We start from the raw sequence: 21,048 nt of genomic DNA, 5'->3' as shown, positions 1-21,048 counted from the left end.
GCAATAGCCAAAAATCAAAAACAATTTGTATTATTAGGAATTGTATTTTAAATTGATATATAATAATTGGACTCTGGAAATAAATTTTTTTAAATTAATGGTATTTCATGGAAGTCAATTAGTATTTATGGTATTTTTATCGTTATCGGTGCGGTCGCGCTGTTTGTGGCACGTGCATTGACCAAAACAAATAAAAATAGCCAAAACACCTCTAGCCAAAAGCCCAAATAAACAACTATGAATAATTTCGAAATTCGGGAAATTCCCGGAAAGGTAAGTAATGTACTAGATCCCAAGCGCCCTTCATAACTTAAATACATATTTCCGCAGGGGAGGGCCATGATCGCGACCAAGAGCTTTGCAGCGGACGAGGTGATTTTTGAGGAGGAACCTTTTGTGTCCAGGCAATTTTCATGGAACGTGGCCTACGGCTACTCAGCCTGCGACCACTGCATGCGGCCCCTGGAGACGGTGCTGGAGAACGTGCGCCGGCTGGCCAGCGATCCAAAGGTGGAGGTACCTCTGTTGCAGCACGATCCCACGGCTCAGTGGGTGGCCCAGTTCACGCAGTGCCCGCGCTGCAAGGTGCGCTACTGCTCCGAGGACTGCCTGATGGAGGCCCAGAAGCGCTACCACCGAGAGACGTGCATGGGCGCTTTTCGTTCCGACGACACACATCCTATCAACGTGCTGAACGAGACCTGGAAGAAGATGCACTATCCGCCTGAGACAGGCAGCATCATGCTGATCGTCCGCCTGATGGCTCTGTACCAGCAGAGCGCCAAGAAGGCGGAGTTCCTCGAGCAGCTGCAATCCTTTCAGGCACTCATTGTTAATCGCGAGCAGAAGATCTACCACAAAATGCTGGGCGAGAACTTCGAGCAGCAAATGGAGCAGCTTTACCGCGCGTTTTGCAATGCCTTTCCCGGCGAAGAGTTCGCCATGGTATGCACTCCCTCGGAAAGGTAGTTAAATTGTTTCTATAAAATGTTCTTAACAGTTCACCACGCCAGATGCCTTCAAGACCCTGATGGGAATCATGGGCACCAACAGCCAGGGCATAGCCACCAGCGTGCTATCCCAGTGGGTGGCCAAGGTGTCTGACCTACCCCTGCCGGATTCGGACAAGGCGCAACTGGACACAGTCATCGACGGACTTTATGCCAAAGTCGGAGAATGTAACTAACCCTAGGGGCGTTTAATGAAATAATTATCTAAATGGAATGTTTTCCTCCCCAACAGTTGCTGGAGAATTCCTAAATAACGAGGGCTCTGGCCTGTACCTCCTGCAGAGCAAGATCAACCACAGCTGTGTGCCAAATGCCTGTTCCACGTTTCCCTATTCCAACGACATTGTTGTGATGAAGGCCTTGGCTCCGATCCAAGAGGGCGAGGAAATCTGCATATCCTACCTGGACGAATGCATGCTGGAGCGAAGCCGCCATTCGAGGCATAAGGTTCTGCGCGAAAACTACATATTCGTCTGCCAGTGCCCCAAGTGCCGGGCTCAGGCCTCCGATCCTGATGAGACCAGCGACGACGAGGACGACGATGATGAAATGGACGATTACGACGATGATGATGACATGAACTAGGCTTAGTCTCCTTTCTTTTTACAACGAAATTTGTTTATTCTATTAGTAAACTATTATGTACGTATAGATAGCTTGTAGAAGAATAAATATTCTTATTTCGAAGAAATGCTAGAGAGAATCTTCTTATACCCTTGAGAAGTTGGTAATTTCCAACCCTTTAAAGTATATATGTATATTCTTGATCAACATATGTGTATGTATATAGTAAAGAAGTAATAGTGAGTCATCCTCCCCTTCCTGCCACGGAGAACGTTGCCCAACACTTGGAAATTCCATAAGCTTTTTAATTGGGATCGGCTTTGTTTGACTTTCACCAAGCTGTGGAAAAACACTCATGTAAAGGTCTTCAGCCGGAAAGTGTTAATTATGGAGAAGAGGTTACTTTCCCTGGTGCTGGTCCTGTCCATTCTCCACAGTTCTTGTGGGCGGTTCCTCCTCATTCGGGAAAAGGAGCAAAAGTGCATTACCCAGACGAGGCTAGACGTCGATACTGATGTGATTGGTATAATTTAAAACATATGTATGTCTTAGCTTATCTAACTACTGTACCGTACCTTCTTTCAGTGGAATACAAGGTGGAGTATTTCAGTTCCGGCGGCTTAATCTCCTTGTCCCCCGGAATTGGGATGGATGTGGTGGTGCGGGACAGCAACGGAACGGTTATACTTTCCCGAACTTATAGCTCAGAGGCCAGTTTCAGGTTCACCACCTACCGGCCTGGCGACTACCAGATCTGCATGAACACAAACGGTTCCGCCGCAGGCGCCCTGCTGAATCTCTACGTGGATATTAAGACGGACGAGCGCACTAAATACTATGAAAGGAATTTGAGCGCGGAGTACCTGGAGAACATGCAGGTGATTGTGCGCATACCAAATGAACTTGATGGCCTCTACTCCGAAATGATTTTTGTTGGCATAGCCCTGGTCGTGGTTTCCATCTTTTTCATGATCGTCGCGTACCGTATTTTATTCGGGAAAAACTACTTGTACTTGGCTTACTGTAAAGCTCTCAGCGAAGAAGAGCTGGCCAGGGTAAGTGCTTGGAGAAGGGTCCTAGTTATTTAAAATTAATTAACGGTTTCCGATAAAAATTAGTTCAGGACACCAGAGGCGTACAGGGCACTCATGTCCATCCTGGGCCCCAAAGGACAGGGGCTTACCACCAGCGCCATTTCAAAATGGGTATCCCAGTTACAAGATCCGGAGTCAACAAATGAGAAAGAGCAACTAAGAATCAGTGAAAAGATTCAATCTAGAGTGGAAGAATGTAAGCTGAGTCGCTTTGCCTGTGTAGGTTTACTGATTACATAGCCCTTTTTATCAATACAGTTGCTGAAAAGTTCCTCAAAAAGCCAGCACTCGCAGTTCCGGAAAACCCAAAAGGCAGCTATTACGCAGCCAACGTCCAATTGACGAACCTCCTGGTGCACAACGAAATCGCAGGGCACTTGAAAGGCGACACCTTCTTACTGGTCTGCGATTGTAAAGATTGTAAGGCCAATGATCCAAATGAAGTGGATACGGAGGCATAAATTGAACCTTTAATACATCAGTCGTCAAGTGCAACGTTATGTTTTGTTCTTGTTATTTACTAACAGATCGCATCTAAATATAAATTTAATTTATAAATGGCTAACAAATCTCATCATGAGCTGGCTTCGCCGCCTGCGGAGACGGGCGTCAGATTAATCAGGTTGTTACTGCTCTCGGCCAGCTCGGCGATGGAAACGCGTCCGCGCTGCTTGATGAACTTGGCCACTGCCGAGAGCTCCTCCTCCGAAACGTAGATGAATTTGCCGCGATCGTCGATGACGCCGGTGAGAGTGCCATCGGCCTGCAGATCCTGAATGCGATCGATGGCCTGCTGGGTCTTCAGCTTGAAAGCCACAGCCAGATCTTCCAACACCACCACCTTATTGTCCCTTATGTACTGGATAAAGTCGGCCAGAAGGCTGTCCTGGTCGTCGGCGTCGCCCTCTTCAAAGCCCTCTTCTTCGACGCTAAAGGCGGCCTTCATCTTCAGGTACTCCTCGTGCTCCTTGCGCTCACGTTCCTCCTTGGCAAGGCGCTCGGCGTCCAGCCGTTTCCGCTCCACCTCCGCATCAAGATCCTCCTGCTGCTTTCGTTCGGCCTCTTCCTTGGCCTCCTTCACTTTGCGTTGTTCGCGATCGTGCAGCTCCTGTTCACGCTGCAGGCGTTTTTGCTCCTTGGCCTCCATCTTAGCCCTCTTCTTGGCGCCCATCTTCTCGTCCAGCACAGCACCCTGAGGCACACGAGCGCCATCGGCATCGACCAGGGCCTCATCTTCGTTGTCAGAGTCGCCGAGAGCCGCCGGAGCAACTGCAGCAGCAGGCGCAGCAGCCGCAGCTGGAGCATTCTGGCGCAGTCGGTTCCGCTGATTGCGGGCAATTTGCGCGCGGCGCGGTACTCCCTCCTGGGCGCGCTGGGGGACGCCACGTTGTGGAACTGCAGCTGGCTTTGTTTCTATTTTGGGGTCAATGTTAAGTCGCCTTTTCGGAGGAACATATAAATCTTTCCCGTCTCACCTGGGCTGGCATTCTTTTTCTGCAGTAGGTACAGTGTGATAATCACGACCAACAGGGCCGTGGCAATCCCCACGAGAATTATTAAATCCATTTTGAGGTCGGATGCGACTTGAGGTATTTTAACCTGGTGCGCAATGTTTTTGGCAAAAAAGTAAACGTCAACAAAATGAACATATGGCTCGTCAAGATAGCGGCGAAGAGTGCTGCCAAGTTAGCTTTTTTTTAGCCATATAGCTATTTTTAGAAGTGCACCTTTTAGGTCACTTCTCTGCAAACCCATTTTTCGAAAATTTGGAAAGTGTGTTACACCATTAAAACGACAAAAATGACGACCAAGTTGAATACATAGACTTTTTTAAAATAAAACCACAATCATTTAGAGATATAGCACTTTGAAATCGGATCTCTGCAAGAAAAGTTAGGGGCTGAGAAGAGCAGGTTTTTGGTCACTTTTCTGCAAAGCCATTTTTCGAACATTTCGAAAGGGGTTAGCTCATAAAAATGACGAAAAATCGACCCAAACTTACAAACCAAGCTGAAACACACAGTTTTTTAGAGAATTAAACCACGATCATTTAGAAGTATGTCACTTTAAAATCGGATATCTTTACGAAAAGTTATGGGCTTAGAAGTGCAGGTTTTTGGTCACTTTTCTGCAAAGCCATTTTTCGAAAATTTGGAAGACAGAAATGGCGAAAAATCGAATTTGAAATCGATTTTGAAGTATCGGATGTCTGTAAGAAAAATTATGGGCCTGGAAGTGCAGGTTTTTGCTCCCTTTTCGGAAAAACCATTTTTTGAAAATTTGGAAAGGGGTTAGCTCATAAAAATGACGAAAAATCGACCCAAAAATACAAACCAAGATAAAGATACAGCTTCTTAGAGAATTAAACCTCAATTAATTAGAAGTGTGCCACTTTGAAATCGGATCTCTGTAAGAAAAGTTATGGGCTTAGATGTGCATGTTTTAAGTCACTTAGGATAACACACCGCATTGAAACTTTCTCACTGACCAGTCGCAATCCAATAAAAAACATCCACCAAGACTTGTACTGTACTATCATATAATAATCAATTACATCGTTTAAAATTTAAAGACATTCTAATATAATTTGTTGTTTTGTTTTCGTTTCTTGTGTGTATATATAAACATCTTGTTAACAGCTTTTTGTTTTGCTTTTTTAGTTGCTTGTTGTAAAATACATAATAGTTCATAATTGTAATAATATATCCTTAACAACTATTAATATTCAAATATAATTTTCTCTGCTTTATCGTTATTGTTGTGTTTTGGGTTTTTAGTTCTTGTTTAGCAATTGTTTCTGTTGTTGCAGCTGTATCTGTTTAGCTTGTGTTTAAATTAAGGTTTTATTCACTAACCAACGCCATTTCTCGCGCCGCGGGCGTCAGTGACTGACCCAAAGCGGAGGCAGCTGACACGGCGCTGCTCAGCCCATCGTCGTCCTCATCTGTTGCTCTCGCAGCAGTAGCTGCGGATGCCTTTTTGCGCTCAATCTCCGCCAGCTCCTCCTGGACATCATCATCACAATTGCTGCGCTCGACCTGGTCGGCGGATTCTTCTTCATGCGCCTCATCCGCGAAGGACACTTCCACGGGACTGTTACTGCTATCACCATTAGCTGTCTGATCATGCTGATTGTTGTTGGCCTTATCCTCACTGGCGGACTTGTTGTTATCACTGTCAGCATCGTCACTTCTCGTCGGCGCCGGCTCCTCTTCGGGTATGTCCTCGATCAGGCTGCGGTTGCCGGATCCGGCCGACGGACTGCGAGGCGGGGGCGTTGTCGTCGTCGCTGTGGCAGGGATCTCCACCTCGGCCACCTTCCGCAGCAGAACGGGATCGGAGGCGCGAAGAGAGCTCTCCGAGCCGCCAACTCCCTCTCCGCTTGGTCGCAGAACCAGGTAGAGCAGGATATCCGACAAAGAAATGATGCCGATCACTTTTCGGTGCTCATCGACCACCACCAGTCTATGAACCTCCGCACGGACGATGCGCTCCATGATCGTGTACAGCGATTCGTCCAGATTGCACTTCTGCACGCCCTCGAACCACTCGTTGCGGTGCTCGTTCGCCTTGCGCAGGGACACATCGAGATCGTTATAGGTTTTCTCAGCGGCGAGATTCTGAATGAAAAAAAAAAAAGAAAATTGTAATCATTCTGACTTATTTGACAATTAGGAAATCCGAGGGATTTCTTTGTTAAAATCAGTGAAAACGCAACTTACAATCACATCAAACTTTGCGTAGATGTCGACGAGCCTTCCCTCGGCATCCACCAATGGCAGCGCTGAGACGCGTCGCTCTACGAATTTCTTGAGCGCTGTAATGATGCTCGTCGTCTCGTCGGCGGTCTCAATGTTGTTGTAAGTGCCAATCTTCAGTTCGCGCAAACTCCTTTGCATGTACGCGGGCTTTGGTAATTCATTAATCTGCGCATAGATATCACATGAGTATCATTGGAACGACGGTAAAAAAAAAGCTGATATAACTCACGTATAGGAAGAGGAACCTCAGTATGCGTTTGTGTGTCAGGATGTAGAGAACATTGCCGGTCGCCGGATCAATGACGGGCAGGCGATGTATGCGGCTGTGGATGAGAATTTTGATGGCATCGTATAGGGAGGCATCTGGACCGATGCTGACCAACGGCATCACCTGGTTGTGCAGCACACCTGAAAAGGGGAATACATTTAGCTGGGAATCTTGATACTGCCTATGTTTGGGTTCACTTACTTCGCCACGTGTCCAGTTTGTGCTCTTCCAGCTGCTCCATGGACGCATTTGGCGATTTGTAATACATTTGCAGGATCTTAATGAAGTCCGTGATGGTCAGCATACCCACGAACTGCTGCTTCTCCGAATCCCAGAGCGGTGCCGCCCTCACCCCGTTGTAGACCAGGGCGTAGAAGGCCTTCTTAACGAGGAGCTGGGTGTCAAAGACGACCAACTTGGCGGAGGTGGGTATCAGATCATAGCACTTGTGAAAACGGAAGAACTTCACGAAGATTTGTGAGTCGTCCTCCTCTGCAGAAACAAGAAAATAAAAAGGTTATATATTAATGCATATTTATTGGTAAGGCTATTTTTGTGTTGGTGATTCGGGATTAGGGATGGGCACCTTTCTTGAGCAGCTCGGATAGCAGACGCTTCCAGGCTTCGGAGATCTGTTCGAACTCTTTGATGCTCTCCAACGGGTAGCAAAGGACGTCGGCCGGGCGGCCGTTGCCACCTCCCAGCACCAGGCGACCCGCATGATTTGAGTAGAAGTGCAACTGTAACATGCGTTATGGGTTCTCTGAGTGCTCTAGTTTCACTTTTCACTCTATTTTGGGTGTTTATTGGTTTTTAGCGATCCTCAGTGTCGCATTACGCTAGTCTGATTCGATCCGATCTGATCCGGTCTTGTGTGTGAGGCCTGTGGGCGCTAGCAATTAACTGGGCTACTCGATTAGCTCTGCTAATTGTTTTGCCTAATTGGTCAACCAACAACCTAACAGGCTACTAACAGACCTCTAACAGCAGCGCCGCTCTACGCGCTTCTCAATACGTCTAGCTAAGGCAATGTAACTACATTGAAGTGATCTAATCGAAACTGAACCGAAAACAAGAACAATCCTCGGCAATAAGTTTTTGGGCGCACGCGTTTCGTTAAATTTAATTAAGACATTTTTAATTAAAATAAATTTAGCGTACGACAAAACCAACCGTAGGAGCCACAAACAACCAATCACACCAGAACAAAATATATCCACCAAATTGTTGAACAATAAATATTCTTTCAATTCTCATCGAGACAAAGAAAACGCAAGAGAGAGGGGTTGGATGTAGACGGCTCTAGCACAATGTAAACAAATAAATATTGAGGCGGGGCCAAAAGGTGTTAATCAAAAACTATATAAAAGCACACATATAATCACAGGGGCTGTAGATCGTTCTTGTCATGGGCCTGATAAATGCAAGCCAAACATACACCGATTCAGCATTTGTCAGAGCCATTATAGCGACACATAACAGATATTGGGACAGACAGTTGTGCCAAGAAATTAATTAACCGCAGCTAAGGCCTCAACACTGAAATTTCGAATGTCTGTGAGTTTCTCTGGCGAAATGCATTTGGAAATGTGTTTGCGAAATCTTTAATTTTTTTTTTTCAAAGCTCCAAAATTATTTTTGTTTTATATTGCCGGGTAACATTTCAGCAAGGAAGTTTTATTTGGCAGGGTCTTGGATCAAAGTAAAGATAAAATTTATTAAATAAGGAATAAATAAAGGAAAGTCGGAAAAAATTTAAACGGTCGTCCAATGTTAATTATTGCTAGCCAAATAAAAATGTAAAATTAATAATTATTATAAGTTATTATTATTATAAATAAAAAAATTAAACGAAAAAAATTGCGGTCTTAAGAAGTATTTCCTACAATTTATCCGGCTGTTGTCCACCGTAAAATAAGCAAAAAGACAAATAGAAAAATATTATAGAAAAGAAACCGAAGGCCAGATACAGCGGCAGGAAAAAATATCGAAATAGATTGTAAAATATTTGGAGCTATAAGCAAATGGTAAAAGATTTTCCGACTAAGCTGTGTAAACATTTAAATGTTGTTTAATAAATGGAATTTACTGCGGTTGCCGGGCGGCGAATATTTTGAATAGATAAAGAAAGTCGAAAGAAATCGAGATAAAAAGCTAGGAAAGATGGGTTAAGGTCTCTTCATTTTTTCGTACTTTTCGCTCCTTCTCAATATAATGGACAGGGTTTGTTGCTGATTTGATTGGTTGTCAATGCAAATATATATTCATATTTGAATGCAAAGGTATAAATGGGTTATCGATTTCGATTCTATACGTTTCTGCGTTTTGCGTTTCTTTTGACAGCGGGCCACGAGCCACACGAGTTAATTGAAATGCTCCTTGGCGTTGTTGGTTTTGTTGATTATTCTACTATTTCTTTTTCGCTGTGTGGGATCAAAACAATTGAAAACCCATTTCCACAGTGGGTGGCAATGGGCGGTGTGAGGGGGGCGGTTGTGATGGTTCAGTTGCTTTTGGCGTCGCGGCGCTATTCGAAAATTCTTGACGAGTGACTAAGAGAGAAGCGAAGACCTTCGATGGGTCGACTTTGGTTTGCAGTTGGTCGATTCGATTGTTGGGCTGGTAAGTAATTCATACGACTCTGGGCAATATCTATAGACACACTTTTGCACATATAGAAACATATAGATCGAGAATGGTTCCTGCTGCCAATAATTCCACACGAAAAACACACGGAAAATAGCCGAATTTTTGTCGTCTGACCGTCGTCGTTGGCGACGTTCTAAACGATTCGAAATTTTATCATAAACTGATCTGCAGTTTGTGTTTTTCATCTCCTCTCTGTTTCTCTAGCGCTCTGGGTCGGAAAATTTTTTCGTCAGGGAAAAACGAAAAAACAAACAAATGATAGACTGAACAAAATACAAATGGGAAATGCTCAGAGCAAAAACATCGCAATGAAATAGAAAAGTTCTCAGAGCACTATATAAATTCAATATAATCTGTGGTGAGAGATCGCTTCGGATCGAATCGGTTGGGAATTGACGTTAATGAGGATCATGAAACGTCTGAAATTGCCAACAAATTACATGCACTCTTTTTCTACCCCTCGGCTCTCTTTATACCCTAATTTACGTATTTTCACCGACAGGTCTCCGGCGTACTTGGAACTTATAATTAGCTTTGGTAAAAAGAAAAGATAAATACAAAAACTTTTGGGGGTGTGTTTGGTCCACGTTAAGAAAAGTTCTAACAAAAGTATTTTACTATTCTTAGCAGCAATATATAAAAATATAAGTATGTAGATTCCCTAACGATTATGTTCCATGTCGCATTTCAGATTGCCCACGCCAACAACCAGATCGGCCATTGCTGCGATCATAATCCTAGAGAATTATGACTTCGAGTCCATAACTTTTCTTATTCTTTGACCTTTTTTTATAAATATATGTAGGTTTTATTCTATTCTGCTGATGGCGTCGTGTGCCTAAAGAAAATCCTCAGAGGCCGACTGTTGATTGAATGCCAAGTGTGTTTGTTAATTTATTTTAATTAAACATTTCTGTTTGTCCCGAAGAGGAGGCAGGTAGAGGACGGGACATGGGTGCAGAATGAGAGGGCTGTTTGAAAACTTACCAAAGTCCGATAAATTTACTTTTTCTAGGAACGGATCGGCAACCGGTAACTGGAATGAAACAAAGAAATGATTGATTAAAATCATGAATCTTAAATAAGGTGAAAAGTAATTTCAAATTACTTAAGGTCTATTAAATTAATTACTTTAACAAGGTAGGGAAATATTATAAGCTTTTGAAAACAAGTTTTCTGATGCCTCGTCTATTTACTTTCGAAACGATAAAACTTAATTTATAGCTGTTAACGACATAAGGCAATGTGAACTATCATTAATGAAATAAACGAGCTAACTTGAAAAGTCGTAAAATGTACATACGTAGAGCGTTATGCAAGTTATTTCAGACGTAGTATTATTTTCACCTCTGTTTCCCATAAATTACGCTTCTTAAACGCTTTCTTCACACCCTTCGGATATTATTCGCAATTCTGAATTTATATGTGGGTCACAATGATTGGAGCTTTTTCAGGACTATAAAATGTGAGGAATACCATAACAAAAGTAAACAATAAGGGAACGCTTCGTAAACAATAGTTCAAATTGCGCTGATATAGTTCTCATATACGTTATCTGTTAATAAACAAGCGAAATCACAGATAAAATCCCAAGAAGCAAAAACAATTCCAGCGCCAATGAAATATTTATTAGCAGGACGGTAAGGGGTGAGGTGAGGTGTATGCTCGCTCGTCCGAGTAGCTTTGAATTAACATTGAAATGTGCAATTGTGGAATTATGACACATTAGCGAGAGAAGGGTCGCGGGGGGGGCGGAGAGTGGGCAATTGCCCCATATCAGATACGGCAATTGAAAAATTACGCTCGCATTCGAGTACAAGCCAATTTTGGTTTAGCCTAAACGCATATACTCGCAATCGCTCTTTTTGCCTCCCGTTCTGCTCTCTTGTAGTAAAAAATGGGGTCAAGAAAAGTGTACACTGAAATAAAATACAACCAGGCCCGGAAATGCATTCTCGATAAATTAAGATAGTAAGATTTTTATATTTCTCGTACGTTTTAATACAATATGTATCCACGAAATTATAATTGGCATACAAAAACTGTCCCTAACACCTGTTGATTTATCGTTGTATTACTATAGAAGATATCCGATGTTGGTATCCCGACCATAAGGTTTTTTATATGTGCATTGTAATGCTGACCCTCATTTTTTCTAAATATATATTTTAGTGAATTTAGGCGCATTCAAGCAGCGGAAAAGCTTCCCCCTCAAAGCTTCGACATTACGGCAATACAAAACACACTTGATGGGCTTTCCTTTGTTTTTAATGCATTTTCCGCCCTAAAAAAAAACTAGATGTTAAAAAGGTTTTTATATGAACTACGGTTACATTTAAACACCTTTGTTTTAATAATGAATAACAAATTGAAATGTTTGCAAAAACAGATTTCCGAGTTTCTACATCACTTATTAAAAATCTAATGCTAAACCATTAATCTGTTACACGTATTGCATCAATTTTTCTTGCCGTGCACTTACGCTAATCTTGCGTCCGGATCGTGGCAACAATTGCTGCTGGCGTTTCCATTGCTCGATCTGCTCGACGCTGTAGTCGCTGCGCCGTCGCATCAGCAGGCAATGGTGCACCGGCGAGTGGTGGCGTGGGGAGGGGGAGGAGTGGGCGCTGCTGACGCGTCGCCGCTCGTAGACGAGCGTCTGCTGCACTGCAGCAACGGCGGCGGCAGAGGGTGAATGACCCAGCGAATGGCGAGCAGCATTTGCAATTGTGCTTCTTTTGTTTCTCAGTTGTTGTTGTTGCTGCAGTTGTTGCTGTTGCTGCAGCTCTTGTTGTTGTTGCTGTTGCTGCAGCTCTTGTTGTTGTTGCTGCTGCTGCAGCTCTTGTTGCTGTTGCTGCTGCATTTTCTGCTGTTGACTGTGATTGCTGTGCGCCTTGCGTCGCAGCAGTGACGATGACATGGCCGCCGTTAAAGTTGCCTTTAGCTTTTTGCCATCTTTTACCTTGCTTTTGCCGCTTGGGATGCTTTGGTTGGTTTGGCTAATGTGGCTTTGTTTTTGGCTTTGGCTTTGGCTTTGGCTACTGCTGTTGTTGTCATCGCGCCTGCTTACGTGCTGTGAGTGGCGTTGGCCGTCGACGAGATCTCGCAGATTTGCACTATTCAACAGTTGATAGTTGCTGCTGGCCGTCGGCCCGTTATTCGACATTAGCGACGGCAGATGGCCATACCGCTTCTTGCGATGATACAGCGGCGAATTGCTCAGCGATCGCGCCTTTCGACCGATTTTTGCAATTGCATTTTCACTGCAGAGGTTGTTGTTGCTATCGTTGTCTTTGGGCAAATTTGGGTCAAAGTGTACGCTCAATTTGGGTGGCGTTTTCGGGACGATTGCATGTTGGGGTGGCGGAGAGGGTAGCACACCCACTCGGGGAGTGCTTGACTCGAAGGCGGAATAGCGGCGGCGATACATGAAAATCCCGCACTCGGAGAGTAAACACTGACAAACGGATTTATCAAGAGCCGAAAAAAATGACGACACCACACTGTTGGATCCCCGATTATACGGCCGTGTTCCGTTCCGTTTCACTTCGCTCTGCTTCCGTTCCGACCGCGTTTGTCTCGTTTTCCGGACACGTCTGCGCTCACGCAAATGTAAACTTAAACTGGTTAAAAAAACGCCAGTGGTTAAGAGTTTCGCGAGCGCCAAATGAACCCCCACACATGATCGCCCGACAACAAAGAGCGAACGAGAGGAAGCGAGAGAGCTGGCCTAGGAGAGCGAAAAAAATGCGCGAGAGTGCTAAAGCTTAAGCAAATACAAGAACACACGCGACGGGCCGCAATGTAAATGTAACGAAGCTACAACACTCTAGAATTCTTTTACACTTGAATAAAATTGGGGTACCAATATTTTAAAATTGATGTATTAACATGAACAAGAACTGTTCATCTTTTTTTTAAACGCTTTAATTGTTATTTTTTCTTTCAAATACTTTGTTCAGATAAAAACAATAAGTCTTTCATTAATGTTGAACTTACTTAATTAACAGGAAAGCCATTAAACTTTTAATAATCCCAGTCCTGTATTTTAAGAACAAAAAGTTTCTGTTTTCCCTAAAAATGTATTTTGTTTTAAAACCATTTTTCTCAGTGTATTGAAAATAATTAGTTTTTTTGTATATTATGGAATCGTCTCCATATTATTTTTAAGTGCAATAAATAAACTGGGTTAGCTGCATCAAAAATAAACTTTTTATTTGTCCAACGGTTCACTTCTTACACCTTGTTTGCTTTGCTTATCTTTTCGCTGGCTCTCTGTGGGGATTCTTCGAGAGAGCCGACAAACTGACCGAATAAGCATTAATACCTAGTTAACCGGATTAAAGAGGGTATTAAACGAAAGGCGGTCTTTTATTTCCTTTTCGTCTTAATCGTTTAATGGTTAAAGCAAACAAGGGAGCAACAAAGGAACATACATATGTACATATGTGAAAAGAGAGGGCCACTTGCACCTACAAGCTAAAAGCTCAAGAAGGCCATTGCAGGCGAAAAAGAGGAAGCGCTACAAGTACTCGACTCAATGCGAAACCACTCAATTGAAGTCAAGTGACTCAGAGCCAAATACGCGTTGCAAAAGCAAAGAGCAGAGCTTCTGTGTACATTTGTTGTTTTGTTTGGGCGATAAGTAAAACAAACGGTACTGCAAGATTGGGGCCTTCCCAAAAAGAATGAGCGAGACCGGGAGAGAGAATAACTAAGAAGTCTGACATGTGAAGAGTACTTGGCTAATTAATCATCATCATTAGCGGGCATATACCAATAACAAAGCAATGGTAAAAAGAATTCTACGGTGAAAGCCCAAGCCGCTGACGTCAGATACAGAAAAGTAAGAAAGAATTTACAAAGAATTTTCAAGCATATGCAATCGTACAAAAATTATTGACACATGATTTCATCTATTGATATAAACCAGTTTTCATAAACAATAACAACAGACTCTAACAATAAAATAACAGTATATTTATAGTGACCATTAGGCCGATTAAGCGACCTTGCTCTTTACATGGGTGTGGGCGAAACCCGGAGGGAAAGGCGATTCTTTAACTAATCCTAACTCGATGACAAAGTGAAACAAATCAGCTATCAAGAAGGTGTGCCAATATCGGTTATACTATATATGTAATCATGGATCTCTGCAAATCTAATCATTATTAATGCGGAATCATTACGTATACGTAATATATACAGTTAATACGCCCAGTGGTACTCTACATGTAATCTACATACAAGATAAAACAGCTGTAAACCTCAAAGTATGCAATGAAAAATAAAATAATCTTAGGGATTATTTCGAGTTTTAAAGAAGCAAAAATGCAGTAGAAGTACTTAGGTTTCAAAAGTGGCAAGCCAAAGAAGAAAATTCTTGAATGCACATGACCTTGGGGAAATATATAAGCAAACTGAAAACGCATTTCTAAATAGGTAACCGAGGCAATCACAAATGTCAAGGTGAAGTGAACTGGATGAGGTAAACAAGAAAGGGGAGTCAAACAATAAAAGTCTAACAGAAAAAGGGGGAAGGAATAAATGTGTATATTTAGCTATTAATAGCTTCAAATCAGAGAGTTGACCAGATTGTCTTTTAAGGTGATAAGAAAAAGCAGAATACAAAAAAGAAAAGGGAACTTGCGAGATATCATATGCAAGATTATATATAATTACGTATAGTTGGAGAGATAACTCCTTAAATAAGTCGACGCGCAAAATATATTCATCGTTTGTATATGGTTATTATGCAAACTAGGAAGATAACTTTTGTTGACTTTTCGATTTCTCAGACAGACTAAATAAAAGTTTCTGGACTAATGTAAAATAAGAAAACCGTACAATAAAAATTTTACTTTTAGATCGATTAGATCCAATATTTATGATCTATGTCTTGAAAATGTTTTTTGTCTATTCTTATTCTTAAACAAGTTGGAAACTTACCCCTCTGGAGTCTCTGAAGAGGATGGCTGCATGGTGTGGATCTAAGGTACCATCGCCTCGCAGCCCTCGACCGGCAGCGCCCACTGAAGCACGTCGTTTTTCCAAATCCGCTGAGGCACGACGCATATGAGCACCTGAAGAGTTAAATTAGCCATAAGTATATTGTGTCAAAATAAGACTTCCAATAATTTGACTACACATTAAAGAACAGCAAGTACCAGTTAAAAGTTAAAAGCCCCAAAACCCTTTACCTTCTTTAACTATGCGGTCGAATATCTTGTAGGTGGCGCCGCAATCATCCAGAATGCGATTGGGGCGGCTGAGCGTGTTGACGTCCAAACTCTTGGATCTGGTGCGGAAGTTCTCCTGCGGATCGTTTTGCGGCGAGGTGCAAACGCTCTGGGCATCATGGTGCTTCCTTGGCCAAAGGTGCATCTTCTTGCCAAAATGCTTGACCAGCTCGTGGATTGAATGGTGGTGATGGTGATGATGGTGGTGCTTGCCATGCTTGCTGTGTCCTTCCTTGTGGGGCGAGTGCTGCTCCTGCTCGTCGATGCTGATACTCTTGGCAAAAGAAGAATTGTCGAATCGTTGGCGACTGAAGGGTCCGTTGCTGGTTCCGCTGTCCGTACTGTTCATCGATTGGCGCGAGGATTCCCCAGCCAAGGTATAATCATCCAACGAAGTGTGGGCGGCACTCACGCGATGAAAGATCGAGATGGCTGTGGGCCGCTGCTGCTGCTGTCCACTGGCACCCGTGTGTGTGAAATACTGATGGTCCCCCTGGCTTTCATAAATGTCATCGAGATCGTGGGGAAAGTAGCCGCCACCACCCACTGGCGCTGTGGGTGGTGGAGAGCCGAAATCTGGACCTGCACTACGACGCATGCTCTGCAAGGTTGTATTTTAGTTAGGATTAACTTTTTCCTGGATTCGCTTTCAGAGATGCAAACCGATTCAGAACCAAAGCAAACTGAATAAACCAAATTAAAGATACAATTTGTAACCCTATAAAGAATTTTCAGATCTTGTTTGAAAGTTCATCTGCTGCCAATAAATATATTCATTTTTTGGGGAATTTTCAATAACTTTATCACATAAGTTCTTAAAAAAATATCTCTTCTGTTTTACAGGTTCCTAGCTTTAAGTAGAACTGTATCTGTATTTTATATCGGTTTGCATTCTGTCATTTATCTTTTTACTCACGCCATAGATTGCCGGACTGTGAGATCGTTCCAAGAAGCTGCGCTTCGAGGAGGGCGTCCGCTTGAGACTGCCGCTGGTGGGCTGCTGCTGGTGGTGGGCATGGTGGGTGGGCGAGTTCCTGTAATGGTGGTTGGCCAATGACCTTGAGGCATCAGGCACTGCCTGTGGCAGCGAGTGGCGTTCGCTCTGCCACTGGGCATAGGCGCTTCCGGTGACTCCGCCCAGGTTTTCACCACCAGCAGTTCCGCCTCCTCCGCCTCCAGAGTTGTTGGAATTGGAGCTGGAGCTGCTGGAGGAGTCAACACTGTAAAGGCGACTGCCCTGCGAGGAGGCATCGGCACTGCTGCCGTAACCCGGATAAATTTGTCGGGACCAACTCTCGCCGCCGCTCAGCTGTTTTTCCACGGCATGCTGGCGGTACAGGTGCGTTATTCCATGCATTTCTAGGCCGTTATTTCACTCTGTTGTCAATTTTGTTGTTGTCCTTTAGTTCTAGATTTTGTTACACTTTTGCAACGCAGTGTAAAACAGTTGTTATTGTTGTCGCACTTGTCAATTTGGTTAAAGAAAACACTGTGATCCGTTTTTGCCCTCTCTGTCTCGCCTTGTAAAAGTCACATAATAATCCTTCAGCTGTAAATAAAAATCACAACACAAAACATCACTCTCTTGCACTGTTTTGCGCCCACTATCTATGCACTTGTTCGAGAGCTTTTGCTCTGCATCGCCCTCACTCCATCTCGCTCACTCCTAGGTTGAACGCACTGAAATTAAGTCAAAGCTGCACACATCACCGCGTTTTATTGGTTCTTTCTGTTGTCTTATGTTTGCCACGACCCGTTTGTTTATTTTTACCATTTTTAAACACTTTTTGTGTCTACATAATTGGCTGTATTCGACAAAAAAAAAAAAAAAACGTTTGCAGCCGCCAGCAAAAAAATATTGACTGAATGAATGCACTTGATCAAGTTCACCACACCACCCACAAAAGCAACAGCAAGGCGGAGTCAATGCGCGCATTGCTTTATTTTCATTTATTTCAATTCATTTAATTCGCTGCCTAGTTGTCATCGTTGCGAAGCTGTTGCTTGAGTAAATAAATAAATGCCTAATCGATCGAAACGATTGCCTCAGAAAACGTTTGCGACACTTGCGTTGCCTGTACGCACTGCAACCTACACTCAGGGTCGTTTTTCTAGGTGGGTTCAGCGACCCAGGCGACAAAAGTTTCAAAGTTCAATGCCACGAGACCATACAAAATATCTCAATTTAGTCAGTTAAAACGATTTTTAAGTTTGTCAATAAACACGATATATATTGAGTTTAAAGATACATTCAAATTTAAGGATCAACGATGGGCACTTCAAAAACTCTTTCCTCAAAGGAATACTTTGAAAAGAAATGTAAAAAAAAAACTTTTAAAAAGTACTGGAATTGAAGTATCCGAAAAGATTTTGATTTTCACAACACCAATGACACATTGTTCGGCTGGATTGATTAATACCGATCTCTCTTGGTTCTAGGCTGCTCTCTTTCCAGGCCTGCCGCACTTGCGGTTTTTGTCTGGCTGTCAACCCCTCTTGGGTAATTAAATTATTTTATAATGCAATAAATACGAATGGCATCTGTTCGAGAAAAGCGCTTTATAAATCGTTCACTTTAAACACACACATAAGCACTCAAATCGTATGCTTGATTTAAATAAACGGCCTTTATCTTTATCGCTGTGTGTAAAAACAAACAACAAACGAAGCAGAGCGAGATAGAGGTTTGAAGGAGGGAGTAAAGGAGGCGGGGCTTTTAAGAAGCGAGCCAAAGCAAAGCACAGAAAAATAAAGTTAAATTCTATTTTTATTATCAGCGCAACAATAACAACGGCCAGCGATTTCAAATGAAGAAAGAGGAGAAGGCGCATTGATAAAAACAAATGAGAAATGTGGAATATTGAAAGGCAGAGCGTTGAAAATTATTGATTAACTTTTTTAAGTGGCTTTCAGGGAAATGTTTCACCATTTTTTGTCATATTTAACAAAATTTACGTTGACAGCCGTAGAACAAAGTAATCGAAAAGAACAGCGGTTCAATTGAGGTTAAGTCGACAACTTATTTAGCGCCAATCAAATTTGTATAAATAATGCAAAAATCTATATGTAAACATATATGTATATGTAAAGATATATGTATATGTTTATATATATATTTATACGACCGGCCGCCCACGCACTGAAACACACGTACACTATTACGCACACAACCGCTCGGCTACAAGCCCCAAAGAAGAATGAGAATGAAAAGAACAAACGGTGCACGTGCTGGCAGCGAAACAGAAAAAGAGAGAGGCTGCTACTTAACAGCACTGTTAACGTTAACAGGGGGGTTTTGGGGCGTCCTTGAAATCTAAGTACATAAAAGCAAAAAGTGAGAGTGAAAGCATGAATTGAACCATTTCCCTTCACTTCAGTGCATCTAACACTCGAGCATGTGTAATCCATTAGCAAATATGGCTGAATTACCATCTGAATTAGTTGGGGGCATTTCAAGGGCATACACATATATATTTTGTCATCCATAAATCACTGAAAAGCGAAAGAATTCTCCGGGCTATTCCTTCTTGGTTTTTAAGTGCCAAGAAAAAACCATTAACAGCGCATTTTTGCCATAAGGATTAAAATGCCCTTCTAAGTATGCAATATTTTGAAACGTGATATGACGAATATGATGTGAAAAAAATGTTGGGCTAGGGTCAACTCCCTTTCAAACTTTCCTTTTCCTTTATGACGCATGCGTGCGAAGAAAGTGAAAGTATATAGATGGTACATAATACTACGTATACATATATCTACGTCAATGGTGTAGACAGGGGGTTCGGAGGCGATATTTAAAATACTCTTCAGATTCTTCATTCTGCTTATTTTAACAAATAAACAACAATCAAGAAAGCACAATTTAACTTAATTTATTGGAAATCTGCTCTAGAACTTATACCCCCCTGAAAGAAATAATGATTACCCCACTGGTATTCGATTATGTAGTATACAGTAGGTTCCAAAAGTCTATAGGTCTCAAGAATTGCGCATTTAGGTCAAGTGTGTACGCAAAAGAACTCTGATTAGGGAGCGCAAAATATTGAAATGTTAAATTATCAGGCAGACCCCCACTAGACAAGCTTCGGCGATAAGGAAATACAATACTACGGGAATATTTTCGGCTGATAAGAGCTGTGTGTTTTTGTTTGCGTTTAACTTATGGCAGAATTGATATGATTGACAAGCAAAAATAAATACAGGCCAAAAAGGTGCAAACAAAATGTTTAACCTCCCATGGGGCGTATGCGTAATTTATATTTAGTACCCTGAGTAAAGGTAAACAATTCAACGTTTTTTACCTCTTTATTTTTATTTTGGTATTGCAATCGCAGTTAAGACTGTAACTTTGTACGAAATTCGGTCATCATTTACCTTGAACGTGATTGGATATTGGATATGTGTAAATAAGTATCGAGTATTCCCCCGATTCCCCTCTTTATCGTCATGCACTGGTCATGTGGTGAACATTCTGACGGATGTGCTAAGGTGTGCGATTTAAGCTGCTCTTTTTTACTTGTTTCTTATTTTTGTTTTTAGCCTCCTCCAATTTCGCATTTGGCTTTAACTTGGGCTTGATTTTGTGCTGACTTCTGTTTGCGTTGAAAACAGATAACCCGATGATTCAGCTCCAAACAGGAGAACCGGGTGGAACGGAGATTTCAGGGCAAATATTTGAACTTGCCCACGGAGTGAAGTGGGGAAGGGGACGGGAGGAGGCATTCCAAATGCGAGCGGTTGATGATATAACAGTTTTAAGGGCAAAGTTCTTGAAATTTGTACGTCTGATTTTAGAATGAAAGTACAGCTTTCTAGCCGTTTTAAGATCATGAGAAAACTGTAAGCAGACTCAATGCTAACATTGATTTTTATTAAGTTCTACTATGGCTTTCAATCACTATATTTACTATTTGAACCATTTTATTCTTTGTTCATTACTTTTTCATTTCCTTAATAGCTTGAAGCCACTTCGCTATCAAAGTAAAGTGCCACTTAAGTAACTGACAATTATCAACCTAATCGATTCATTTCTGTTTCACTTCGGCCACTTGTCACCTTAAAATGAATAGAACTGTGACACGCAGCAACCTTCGAACGAGTCGCTGAACCCACTGACTTTGTCAACTGTTCTTCAATTTACCCTTTGGCCATAAATAAATCCTTGGCCGGAATGCACTCGGGTCACGACCTTGGTTGAAAACTTTGAACTCTTGGCGGGGGGAAAATTCTTGACTTAGCGTTAAACTTTTACAAACACAAAACCCCTGACAGATGTCCTTGCATTTTCAGACCCCCCCATTTATTTCCAAGAACAAACCCATAAAAATGTCACTTATTTCTACTCACGAATTACTTGTGCGAATGATGTGTTGCATGTGTGCATCCACGTTTTTGTGGGCGGGCCATGTTTACCCCTATCTCCGCCATTTTTTTTGTTGCCTTTTCCGCATCATTAGAGCCGTG

General features: G+C 42.4%; 4 protein-coding genes across 13 annotated transcripts in view; 2 read left to right on the top strand and 2 right to left on the bottom strand.

Annotated features, from left to right (window-relative positions):
* The first annotated feature begins 140 nt into the window (after positions 1 to 140).
* On the top strand, positions 141 to 1,713 carry LOC108044716 (SET and MYND domain-containing protein 5). The gene is made up of 4 exons (XM_017123816.2): positions 141 to 273; positions 331 to 945; positions 1,001 to 1,178; positions 1,243 to 1,713. The coding sequence occupies exons 1-4, from the start codon at positions 238 to 240 to the stop codon at positions 1,593 to 1,595; spliced, it is 1,182 nt and encodes a 393-aa protein (XP_016979305.2). The 5' UTR covers positions 141 to 237; the 3' UTR covers positions 1,596 to 1,713.
* Positions 1,714 to 1,840: 127 nt separating this feature from the next.
* LOC108044717 lies at positions 1,841 to 3,168 on the top strand. The gene is made up of 4 exons (XM_017123817.2): positions 1,841 to 2,097; positions 2,160 to 2,629; positions 2,693 to 2,864; positions 2,927 to 3,168. The coding sequence occupies exons 1-4, from the start codon at positions 1,962 to 1,964 to the stop codon at positions 3,127 to 3,129; spliced, it is 981 nt and encodes a 326-aa protein (XP_016979306.2). The 5' UTR covers positions 1,841 to 1,961; the 3' UTR covers positions 3,130 to 3,168.
* On the bottom strand, positions 3,117 to 4,324 carry LOC108044718 (DDRGK domain-containing protein 1). Its single transcript, XM_017123819.2, has 2 exons — positions 4,144 to 4,324; positions 3,117 to 4,081 (listed from the first exon to the last, which is right to left on the bottom strand). Exons 1-2 carry the CDS (start codon positions 4,232 to 4,234, stop codon positions 3,243 to 3,245), a joined length of 930 nt encoding a protein of 309 aa, XP_016979308.1. The 5' UTR covers positions 4,235 to 4,324; the 3' UTR covers positions 3,117 to 3,242.
* An 866-nt stretch (positions 4,325 to 5,190) lies between these two features.
* The window catches only part of LOC108044687 (5'-AMP-activated protein kinase subunit gamma-1), a 65,283-nt gene continuing 49,425 nt past the window's right edge, over positions 5,191 to 21,048 (bottom strand). For 5 of the 10 annotated variants that reach the window (XM_044458408.1, XM_044458405.1, XM_044458406.1 and 2 more), the window contains 6 exons: positions 15,296 to 15,429; positions 10,334 to 10,382; positions 6,899 to 7,189; positions 6,659 to 6,837; positions 6,391 to 6,594; positions 5,191 to 6,288 (listed from right to left, as the gene is read on the bottom strand). In XM_044458408.1, the coding sequence (XP_044314343.1) occupies positions 5,512 to 6,288; positions 6,391 to 6,594; positions 6,659 to 6,837; positions 6,899 to 7,189; positions 10,334 to 10,382; positions 15,296 to 15,429 (1,634 nt within the window). In that variant the 3' untranslated portion in view covers positions 5,191 to 5,511. Of the gene's footprint in view, positions 6,289 to 6,390; positions 6,595 to 6,658; positions 6,838 to 6,898; positions 7,190 to 7,283; positions 7,583 to 9,361; positions 9,475 to 10,333; positions 10,383 to 11,828; positions 12,975 to 15,295; positions 15,430 to 15,546; positions 16,187 to 16,501; positions 17,135 to 18,739; positions 18,773 to 21,048 lie in introns of those variants that run through there. The other 5 variants (XM_017123762.2, XM_017123763.2, XM_017123764.2 and 2 more) reach the window with 5 other exon arrangements.

The sequence above is a fragment of the Drosophila rhopaloa genome, unplaced genomic scaffold (assembly GCF_018152115.1).
Source record: "Drosophila rhopaloa isolate 14029-0021.01 unplaced genomic scaffold, ASM1815211v1 contig_167, whole genome shotgun sequence".
NCBI classification, from domain to species: domain Eukaryota; kingdom Metazoa; phylum Arthropoda; class Insecta; order Diptera; family Drosophilidae; genus Drosophila; species Drosophila rhopaloa.
Note: the sequence above shows the minus strand (reverse complement) of the source record. Positions and strands in the feature narration are given on the sequence as shown.

Bases quoted from the DNA above. Each gene is read 5' to 3' on its own strand.
- LOC108044716 (XM_017123816.2), top strand. From the start codon at position 238: ATGAATAATTTCGAAATTCGGGAAATTCCCGGAAAG. The intron at 946-1,000 runs GTATGCACTCCC...TGTTCTTAACAG, and splicing joins CCGGCGAAGAGTTCGCCATG to TTCACCACGCCAGATGCCTT. The intron at 1,179-1,242 runs GTAACTAACCCT...CCTCCCCAACAG, and splicing joins TTATGCCAAAGTCGGAGAAT to TTGCTGGAGAATTCCTAAAT.
- LOC108044717 (XM_017123817.2), top strand. From the start codon at position 1,962: ATGGAGAAGAGGTTACTTTCCCTGGTGCTGGTCCTGTCCATTCTCCAC. The intron at 2,098-2,159 runs GTATAATTTAAA...ACCTTCTTTCAG, and splicing joins CGTCGATACTGATGTGATTG to TGGAATACAAGGTGGAGTAT. The intron at 2,630-2,692 runs GTAAGTGCTTGG...GATAAAAATTAG, and splicing joins GCGAAGAAGAGCTGGCCAGG to TTCAGGACACCAGAGGCGTA.
- LOC108044718 (XM_017123819.2), bottom strand. From the start codon at position 4,234: ATGGATTTAATAATTCTCGTGGGGATTGCCACGGCCCTGTTGGTCGTG. The intron at 4,082-4,143 runs GTGAGACGGGAA...ACCCCAAAATAG, and splicing joins GAAAAAGAATGCCAGCCCAG to AAACAAAGCCAGCTGCAGTT.